The 10,688-nt window shown below is 43.5% G+C and overlaps 1 protein-coding gene across 1 annotated transcript; it reads right to left on the bottom strand.

Annotated features, from left to right (window-relative positions):
• Window positions 1-176: 176 nt before the first annotated feature.
• Window positions 177-10,240, bottom strand: rest (RE1-silencing transcription factor). Its single transcript, XM_085173212.1, has 6 exons — window positions 10,101-10,240; window positions 7,560-7,839; window positions 6,250-6,822; window positions 5,959-6,119; window positions 5,762-5,845; window positions 177-4,398 (listed from the first exon to the last, which is right to left on the bottom strand). The coding sequence occupies exons 2-6, from the start codon at window positions 7,802-7,804 to the stop codon at window positions 2,543-2,545; spliced, it is 2,919 nt and encodes a 972-aa protein (XP_085029338.1). The 5' UTR covers window positions 7,805-7,839; window positions 10,101-10,240; the 3' UTR covers window positions 177-2,542.
• Window positions 10,241-10,688: the final 448 nt, after the last annotated feature.

Here is a 10,688-nt window from a genome sequence, read left to right on the forward strand (position 1 = left end):
ACACACCCATGTGTGATATTTTAAAATGTTGTCACCAGCATATAGATTATATTTAAAGTCACACCAGATTTTCTTTGATGTCTGATTTTAAGGACTAATGAGGCTTTTAATAGACTCCGAGCTCCGGTTAATTCTGAATGTGTTCCAACTTTATTTAAAAACGGGCAGACAGATGCTGAAGTTGCTGATAGTGTTTGGAAATCTTTATTTACAAAAAAGCAGAAGAAAGTACGTTACAGATTAAAGCTTTAATCGGTTAGTTTTTAGCTGAAGAGCGCACTCAAGCTGCTCACAATAACATCAGACAGTTAGACAAACATTTCTAATTTGATTTAAACCTGACAGGAGAAGACGTTTCATCTTGTTAAACAGGCTGTAAACCTTTGTAAACGATAAAGTTGGTGTAATATTATCTGATCATTTTCATCACTCAGTTACTCTGATATTCAGCTGTACATGGGGCATGGTGGAGGCCAAAGTGCTCAAGTTGAGGCTTCAAGACAGAAACTAAAATACAAAGTCTGTAGAAGCACGAAGAACCTTCTGATCGCAGTGTGAATTAGCAACAGAAGCTGTTTCGGGACCGACTGGACGGATTTTTTGGCTCACGTAAATGTAGTGTCCTCTGAACGCAGCCCCAAATAAATTTTGTTCCTTTCTTTAAAAATATCATTTTCATCTTTCTGTCACAGTTTAGTTAGGCTTAGAGATGCCTAAGAGCGAAGACTCGATGAGCCCCAATGAGCTTAATTACAGAAAAGATCAAATAACACCATCCTCATCGTTAAGTTACAGAAACTACACAAGCTGCTGCTGACACAAACCTTTACAAGCAGTGACTCATACGCATGATGTCGTTTTCATTTGATAGTAATAAGCCTCTGTAATAATAACAGTCCTCGGATGATAATCACTCTGTACAGTCGGAAAGAAAACACTTTGGCGTCTCCACTAAAAGGAATATTGCACTGAAACTGTAATGAAAAATAACCCCCCAACCCCTAAGCATTAATGGAATTTAATGTTTTACTACAGCTGGTGTAATAACCAGATCTTTAATCAAAGCATTCACAAACTGGTACCAGGGCCACACTAAGGGAAAAAAGGAATTTTGAGAATAAAATTCATCTTCCTGTTGGCGCCTCTATAATATGGCCTGTGCTGACAAATTTGCACAGTCTGGTGAAAAGTATCCGGAATTCAGCTATTCCAGTTAGACACATTTGAGCAAACTCAAATAGCTGCTAATGCACAGATGCAAGAACATCAGTGGTCACAATAGTGAGAGGCCACCACAGGAAACGGTGAGACACTTAAAGTGTTTGATCCTGAAGGCGTGGGGCTCAGGTGCTAACCTGGCAATAAATGCTTTAGCAGGTGTGGTTTGAAGCCTGCTCAACACACACACACACTTTTTTTTGTGGAAGCACAAAATAATTGTGTGAGCAGGTTTTCATCCTTTCCAAAATCTGGTTATTTTAAGTAGACTTACTATTTAGTTTGGTTTTAATCAATCTTTTCCATAAAGTGGCCCTAACACTAGTCTAACACAAAAATGGCATATTCAGACCAAATGCAAAGTGAAGTTTAAGTGCAGCGTGATTACAAACAAAGTTTGGAAAAGGTTGTGAAGAACTGAACGCAAATTCAACAGATTTGCTTTGAGCTGTGTCGATTTTCCTGCAGACTGTCCATTCTCTTCAAGCCAGAAATGGAGGAAAAGCCAGTTGCTAAATGATAAGGAGAGTAATCGTAGGACTTCATTTGAATGTTACATGACTCCAGGTATTGGTGAGGTTTATTAAGAAGCAGTCATCCCACTGGCTATTAATATATGTGATTGTGAAAAGGTCCAAAAACATTCCAGCGACTCTGCTTCAGGTTTTGTTTGAACACACCAAAGGAGAAAAGCATTTTTCTGCAGACTTGAACCTTCAGATGACAAATACAAAAACAAATGAGAAGAAGAGCGCAACATTTCAACAGCTGATTGTCAAAGGCACTGAATGTTTTTTTCTTTTTTTTTAAAAAAAAGGGAAAAATTCCACTTTTACACTAGAAAATCTTTTTTTTTCCCTACACGGAGACTTTACGACACTGACAGGTTTCAAAAAGGTCTCCAGATGTTCTGTGGAGGTCATGAAAATTGATATGATGTTAAAATTCATTGTATGTGCAACAGCAGAGTTGAGGTGGACATGATCTGAGAGAGAGAAAAGCATATGTACATGCCAGTGTGTCAGCTCAAACTGACCCTACAGACCAGACCAGCATGTAAAAGTTCAAAAGGGTCTGAGCACCTAACATAGCCCTCTTCCAGGACTCCACAGGAGGAAGTCTTCAAATCAGCAAAACAAGAGCAAATCTGGTGATAACTGAATAGAATCAGCTGCTAAATTTAAAGAGTTGGTGCTCAGACACCAAATGATGAGACATTTGTTCAGTTTATACGTTTGGGCAGTCTTATTTCACACAACTGGAGTGTCTGCAATTTAAAGCAGAGATGGGTCCTAAAGATGCACAGTGTGCTGGATACAGCTCCTCATTTCTGGGAACTGCTGTCCATGTAGTAGACGTTCACCAGGTGGCGGTTCAAGTGGCGCCGATACTCCACCTCCAGGGGGAACGTGCGGTCGCAAAAGATGCACATGTGACTCTTTAGCTCAGTAGGAGTTGGGATCTCATCAGTGGGTGTTTCTGGGTCATTGGGCATCTTAGTCGACCCGGCGCCGTTGCCATTGAGGCCGGAGTCGTCGCTGCCCTCGGAGGCGCTGTCGCTGATGTCACTCCCTCCTTCGTGGCTGCTGTGGATGCCCTCGTCATCCTCAGGCTCTGTGGGTTTGCTTCGCTGCCCAGGGAGCACCAGAGAAGGTGGTGACTTGGGTTTTAGGAATGTTGGCGCAGGTTGTTCTTCAGCAGGAGAAGGCGTGTCCTCACCGGAGCTGCAGGTGGGTGAAATGTCCGTCTTCTCAGAGGGTTTGTTTGGAGTCTTTTCCGGCTCTGGTGGAGCATGTGTACTTGCGGTGGTTCTTGCTGCAGGGCTGTGTTCTGTTGGGTCGCTGTGAGCGGTTTCCTTTGAGTTGTCCAGATGAGGAGAAACTTTTGGGGCCTCTGAGCATGGACTGTTGATTGAAGTTGCTCGACCCTCTGCTGGCTCCACAGCAGGCTGAGGGGTGGAGGCTTTCTTGTTGGAGCTCCTCGTCTTCTTCTGCTTTGCTGGTATTGTCCCATTGGACTTGTGTGCTGTCAGACTGGACTCAGTTACCTTGCTGGTGTCTTGTGAGGCAGGTTTAGACTGAACATCCTCCACAGCTGAGGCTTTCACCCTCCTGGTCTTGGATGGAGTGCAGGGCTTGCTGGAAAGATCTAAAGCCTCCACAGCTCTCCTCTTTAATGCCTTTTCCTTGACTACCTTTTCCTTCTGACCTTTCTCTGGACACTTGTGTTTCTGTGGAGCTTGTTTGACGTGCTCTGCAGTCTTCTCAGACTTCTTTGCTCCAGACTTTCTGGCTTTGCTGGCATTTTTCCTGTCATTCTTCTGGTTTTCTTTCTCTTTCTCAGGCATCCCTTTTTGTTCCTCTTTGTCCAGCTTCTGCCTGGCTGATCTTGCCTCCTCTGGTCTTTGTTGGTCAGATTTCTCTCTCTCTGCTGGGTCTTTCTGGGTTATACGTGCTTCTGCTTGGTTCTGAACAGCTACTTTCTCTGTTGCAAGCTTCTTGGCTCGTCTCTTCACCTTGTTCTCTACACTTTCTGTCTCCATCTGGATTTCTTTAACAGATGCGTTCTCCACCGGACTCTCAGTGACCTTCTCGACCTTCTTCTGTCTTGTGATCTTTTTCTCTGGTTCCACTTTGTCCTTCGCTTTTGTCAGTTTCTCAGATGTGATGGTTGATCTCTTCTGAACCTTGTCAGGTGTTTCGGTCTGTACCGATTGGCCAGTGCTGGGCCGAGTGTTCTTTCTGATTGACAGATTGATAGGACTCGACTCCTCCTCCCCCTCGTCCATGTCCAGGTCTTCCTCAATGCTGGATGAATCATCAAGCTTATTTGCTCCAGAGTCTGACTTTCCCTCTGCACTCTCGGGACCTGGTTTCTTGACTCGCAGCTTGACTTTGGAAACATCCAGGGCAACATTGCAGCCAGAGTGCCTAGACTTGATGTGATACTGCAGGTTGCATTTCTTGGAGGCAGCATACTTGCAGAGGGGACAGAGAAACTGCCGAGGATTGAGGTGGAGTTCAACATGCTTCTTGTAGTTGCTGCGATCGGCGGTCTTGTACTCACAGTAGGGGCAGGAAAGAGGTTTGGGGCCATTGTGGACCTGTCGAGCATGTCGAGTCACCTCGTGTTGGTTGGCTGCCAGGTAGGTACAGCTCTCGCATTTGAAAGGACGCTCACCTGCACACAAGAAAGTGAGAAGGTGTTACACCCCTGCAGTGAAGGCAGTAGGATATAGAAAAGCTTCATGCAGCAGGTGAGTCTGATACTTGAGGATCTATATACGTCAGTAGACTGATTCCTTATGTTTGTCTGTAATTGCTATATGTCTGTATTCACAACCCTGAGTTCCCTTTCTTAACCATAATGAACAAAAAACACACCATGCATAAGTCTGACTGATCTCTGGTTCAAAGTAATCTCCTTGTGCACCTGTGGACAACTTCCCATTGTGGCTGCTGTTTTTTGAATGAGCTCCATGGTGAAATCGAGCAAACTAGCTTCCAAAGATCATCACCGCTGAAGTTGAACTGTCTCCAGCTGGAGCCCAGAGACCAACCATTTATCCAACGGTGTGAGGGAGGGCAGTTACTGCTGACCAAACCAACAAAACTTTACCATCCTACCCTCCTCACAAAATTTGGTTATGTGGAGATTGGTCAAATTGCTGTTAATGTGCTTTTTGCTTTTTATAGGTGGCGTTTTTATTTAACCTTTTCTCAGCAAATCTATAAATTGTATCTTGTTTAGTAAAATCTGCAAAATTATTACTTTCAAATCATTCAGGTTTATTCCTGTATCCCGATGGAAGCCAAACAACTGAAACAGGATCGTTCATGCAGGAGTTTGAGGATCACAGAAGAGCAGATAAAACTGAAACCACTTAATCAGAGGCTGTTTTCTGACCCCGCTGATCTGTTTTCAGATTCATCTGCTCCTCGGTGTGAATGCCCCACAGAGCAACACAACACAACACAACACAGGAGGTGGTAGCATATAGTTCTGCTGTTACCATGTTAGTCCAACAGCGACAGCTTCAGTGAGAGCAACACAAACAGAAATGTTCAGAGTGAGTCAGAGGAACAAAAACAGAGCAAAAACATCAGTGATATTAATTCTACTTAGTCCTATCATATATCACTAATATCGCCATGCTACATCTACTAAAGTACAGCAGTGTGAGCACTACAACTACTGTAATACTAATACTTTAACAGTTTTACTCTAGAGTCTTGAATATTCAACTATGAGCTAGATAAGAAAGAAAGGTACATTTCAGAATCTAGACCAAGGGTGTCAAACTTGGCCATATTTTATAAATATGGGACAAATCCTGCTTTCAAGGGACAAGAAACTACTACTACTACTGCCCTGACAAACTGCCCGGGTCTTTACGCCATCTGCTTAATCCTGGAACAAACAAAGAGAGCAAACCACTCACTCTGGCTGGCTAAAAGAAACATCGAGCAGTGCTGTACAACTGATTTAACAGTTTGCTATTCAACTCTCCAACTGATTTATTAGCCTCTACAGTTAGTTTTACCTGAGTGAGTCCTCATGTGTCGGGTCAGGTGGGTCTTCTGTGAGCTTGAGTAGTCGCAGTATGGACACTGGAATGGGCGAACACCTGAAATAGACAGAAAATAACACTGAGGTCCCACGACCACCTACATACAGACACTTTTAGTGCCTAAAAGACTTCAGACAGGCAAAAGACAGAAACGCAGAGGGTCGTCGTACCAGTGTGAGTCCGAATGTGTTGGATATAGTTGCTCTTGCGGTCAGAGAAGTAGGAGCACTGGCTGCAGGTGTGCAGTTTGCTGGGGAAGTGATTCCTTAGATGTTTTCTCCAGTGGTACTGACTGACGGTGGTGTATGGACACAGAGTACACTTAAACACCCTGCAGAGACACAGCGGCAGCACACACTCGTTACTCAGGTCGGTAAAACAACTGGTCATTAGACTTCCTGCAAAATGCTGGTATATCGAGGCAAAGTGTGTGTGTGTCAGTGCACAAGTGCAGGTCTTACCTGTGGTCTTCACCCTCCTTGTTGTGGTGTTTCAGGTGGGCAATGTAGTGGTCGTATCGGTTGGTGTTGTAGCCGCAGCGCTCACACCTGATCAGCCCTTTGATGTCATCTGCATTGGCTGCCACCTCCCCGCCGCTCTCGGCCTCCCCACCTGCCGGGGCCTCGGGTGCTTCCGCCTCCTTTGCCTTGGTCTTGCTCCTCCCCTCCACCCGGTTCACCACCATCATCTTGCTGATACTGTGGGTGCTTAGATGATCCACAAACTCCTGCTCATTTTCCGCCTGAAAGTGACATGGTTTGCAGTGGAACGGTTTCTTCTTCTTCGTGCTCTCCGTCACAGCAGGTGGGGTCTCTTTGCGTTTGGTACCCTGGGGAGGTGGTGTTTTGGTGGTGGTGGCGGAGGAGGAGCGGGGCTGAGGCGGGCAGGACAGATCTTCAGCTTTGTCTTCCTCATCCTCGTTCTCATTCTCCTCTGTCCTGTTTCCAACAACCACAGCACAGATACCTGGGCCCAGAGTCTCGGGATACTTCTCAATACCGGCATCTCGCTGATTCTGGTTCTCGTAGCCATACCTGATCGCACACACAGGTGAGTTAGTGCCCAGATGAAACAGGTATCTGCAATATTACTATCAGGTTCTATAGAGCAGGTCTTTCTTTTATTATCAGTAATATCTCAATCAGAAAATCTAGAGCATGCTTTAAAATATTTTGCCTGCTGTGGGCATCCTTTGCACAAACAAGGGAATTCCTCACAATACGCACTCACAGTTAAGCTGAAATCAAATCAAACTACCCACACTAAGTGCTGCTGGAAAGGGAAAATGACTACAAAAGCAACAACTCATTCTTCATGACAGCAAAAAAGGCAGATAACTCGCTTCTGAACTGGGAGCACATGGGAGCTTCACGGGCTGTCCTTAACTGGAATATGTAACGCCTTTTGCAACTTCACAGGGAAACATAAAACATTTACAGATCTTAGCTTCCTTCATTTTAAATCCAGACTTTTTAATGACCAGCAGGAACCCTGTGTGTGTAATCATGTTGGACCAAACGCAATCTCAACAGAAAAAAAGTGTGATTATGATTTCTGCCATTCAGAGGAGCTGTCGCTGAAGGTTTTTTCTCTTAATGGCAAATATAGAAACGGCTGGATGTTTCCAGGAATAGCAAACAACCCATGGAGCATCACAACTGGCCAATAAAATTAAATTACTGTGTTAAAAAATAGTTTCAATGTTTGGTTAAAGTTTCCCTTGGTTAATATGGGGGTCAAGCCGAGGTCGGACTCGTTCTCACTTCCTCACCTGATCACACTCTCGTCCTCGCTGTCCGAGTAGCTGCCTCCCACGGTCTTCAGCTCCATCATCTCCTTCTCACCATCACAGCCACCGCCGCTCTCCGCGGCTGTCACCGCTGCCACGTTTGCCAGCATCACCAACTGAGGGGCGGGCAGCGTGTTCCTGGGCATGTCGCTGAGATTCTGCCCATCCTCCATCAGAGGAACACCCACGGGGAACATATCGAGCGAGAACACAGGCTGAACTGCCATGTGGAGTTCAGCGCTTCACCTAGACACACGGAAAGCTGCAGGGACGACGACACGGGAGGAATATTTTTAATAACTGCGATCTCAGAATCATAACCACATATATGTTTCTGGTTATTTTTTCCTTTAACTTATGTGTAACACTGAACATGAAGCGTTCTAAATCCTCTCTGCCTAAGACGGACCACAGATAACAGTTTTTCTCATGTAGGATTTGAGCGCAATCTACTTAATAATGTCCATAACTACAGATAAATGCAAATCTGCAAATCCACACAAGCTCATGGCCCTCATTTCTGAATATTTGAGTGGAACCGTTCCTACCCTGTGCAAAAAAAATAATCTACAAAACATGTGGCCCGGCTTGTTTTCGTATGTTACTAAATCAGACTCATTCTGAACCAACAGGCTTGTGCAATCTGCATACTGCCACTACTTCTCTATCACTCCTCTAGTTTACCTCCAGTTGAAGCGGAAGTGGTGACGATGTTTTAAGAGAGAAACCTGCATCGCTAAGGCAAGAAAATGGGGGGTAAGCGAGGTTCCACTTTATCACTTCCACTTTGGCTTTAGAACTAAAGAAACCTCTTGGATGAGACGTGAAACATTTTCAAGAAATTTAAATAAGTCCAGTTGCCTTCTTCTAAAGCTTCCTAGGCTAACATGACCTGGATGACTGAGACATTATGGTTTGTTTGGGGGATTTTTGCAAACTGTAGATGATGACCAAAGGGCAATAATAACGACAATGGTTTTATTATTGTTATTAGCAGCAGTTTTCTATTTAAAGACTTGTGATTTTTCCTAAGAAAAGGGCCACTATTTGTTCTCATGCTGTTACATCTAAGTTTGAGGGTAGAGTACGAACACAGTCAGGTATAAAATTACTGATAAATCACTGGCATATGCACAGAGTACTCCTACGTAGAATAAAATATGTCATAGAAACAATGTTTGTCTTAACTTTTAAAAAATGTATTCCTTTCCTAGTATTACTAAAACCTTTTAAAAATATTTGTAATACTTGGACTGTATGATGCATTTTACTGATACAATGTGTGTGTTTTTAACTTATCGTAAAAAAAAAAAGGGACTTCATTTTATTTTATTTTGTTTAAAATATTTTTCATAATAAAAAAAAGCGATTCGTTGGTCATGTTAGTCGCTTAAATAGCTCGGTCACTTGCGGCTTAGGTCTTTTTAATTTACCGGTTTTAAGTATTAGCGCTTACTAATCAATGAGCCTCCCGGGAGATGAATTTTCCTATTATAAAAAAAGAGGAAGTCATTACAGGGTAATTTTCCTTCCTATAAGAATAAACATCCTGCAGTAAAGACGCTGAAATAACAACTGAAAACTTTCGCTGCATCGCTTTGTCGGCCATTTTGAAAGCAGCACCACGGCTCAGTCGACAGCGCCACACAGAAGTTCCTCTGGAAAAACACCAAGTTTAGAGGACCACCCCGCGGGGAAGGAGGCCGCCTGGCAGCTACTTAAACCCCACATCTCACCAACTAAAGGTCAAAGTTATTCAGCAGAAAATAAGCCGAATTTATGGTGGGAAAACAGAAGTGGCAAAAACCTAAACCTCAGCCACATAAAAACACAAATACTTCCATAAATCTGTCGACATCGAATTAGCAGTGGTGGAAGTAAACTTGTTCAGCTGATTTGGATCAAGATAAATAAGGTCAGAGTGGACAAAAGAAGGAGGTTTTAAGTGAAGGATTAAAAAGTGAAAGTCCAATAATCTGCCCAGATTTAAGATGTCTGGGGACTAACAACATCAGGAACTATTTTCTGTAGAAAAAAAAATCTCACTCACGATTTTTTTTCCTGAGACGTTTGATTAAATCACTTTAAACTTGAACCCATGAGATTATATTTTACTCGTGTAAAAATGGTAGCTGTGAAGCTGCCGTTGTAATTTACAGCCACCATTTCAGATCCTTACGGAGTTTCACCAAACTTCGTTTGCGGAAGCGCACAAGTCGAATCAAACAGCGACATTTTACTGCGGCACTTCGGATTCGGTCTAAAGTGTTACAGGAGCTTTTCCAGCTGTTTTCCAGCGGTGAATCTGCAACTGGCAGCCGGGAAAATGTGGGGAAAGTGTGGGTCGACGTGTTAGAGTGTTAGCCATGGTCCTGATCAGCCCCGGACAGCGCCTTCTTCACCACCTCACCGCCTCCATTTTCCCAAACTGACTTCAACTTTGCAGCCGCTCCGCTCCGACAAAAACCCCGCACAGATGCGCTTTCAGCCCGACACTTCCCGCCCTGCAGCCCGGACACTCACCGGCTCCTCACGTCCGAACTCTACGAAACTTTTCCTGGACTTCTGCTTCTGTTTGTAGTTTTTCTTTCTCCCTTCGACGAACAGCGCAAAAGTGAACACAACTTTCCGCACATTCCTCCACAGCGACGCGCGACCGTGACGTCAGCACGTCGTTCACACAGCGCGAGGAGGTGTGGAAATCAGCTCCCAATCTTTTATTTTAAAGTAACCGTATTATTTATGTATTTATTTATTTATTAAATAGCATAATTTATTAATTGTATTCACTTTATTTTGATTATTGTACCTGATACATCCAGTTGATTTATTTTTTTTAATATATAAAATGTCACAGTTACCTAGAAGATGACTTTTCCCTCATACGGAACAATAAAGACAGTTTTTTGTTTTGCTTTTTAATTCAAAACAAAAAGTTATACTCTGTTGTTTCAGTGTTGTGCCAAAAAGTAGCCTTGTATTGTTATGGAACTCTTGTGCTTGCTACACCAAATAGCCAGTTCCTGTTAAAAAAAAAAGGAAGAAAGAAAGAAAGAAAATGGAAGACTATAGAAATGTCGGTCTCCTAAACAGCTAATGCAGTGCTCTTGT

This window comes from Neolamprologus multifasciatus, chromosome 2 (genome assembly GCF_963576455.1).
Source record: "Neolamprologus multifasciatus chromosome 2, fNeoMul1.2, whole genome shotgun sequence".
Taxonomy (NCBI): Eukaryota; Metazoa; Chordata; class Actinopteri; order Cichliformes; family Cichlidae; genus Neolamprologus; species Neolamprologus multifasciatus.

Excerpts from the sequence above, each read along its gene's own strand:
- rest (XM_085173212.1), bottom strand. The coding sequence starts at position 7,804 with ATGGCAGTTCAGCCTGTGTTCTCGCTCGATATGTTCCCCGTGGGTGTT. Across the intron at positions 6,120-6,249 it reads AAGGAGGGTGAAGACCACAG|GGTGTTTAAGTGTACTCTGT; the intron begins GTAAGACCTGCA and ends GTGTCTCTGCAG. Across the intron at positions 5,846-5,958 it reads ACACATTCGGACTCACACTG|GTGTTCGCCCATTCCAGTGT; the intron begins GTACGACGACCC and ends TGTCTATTTCAG.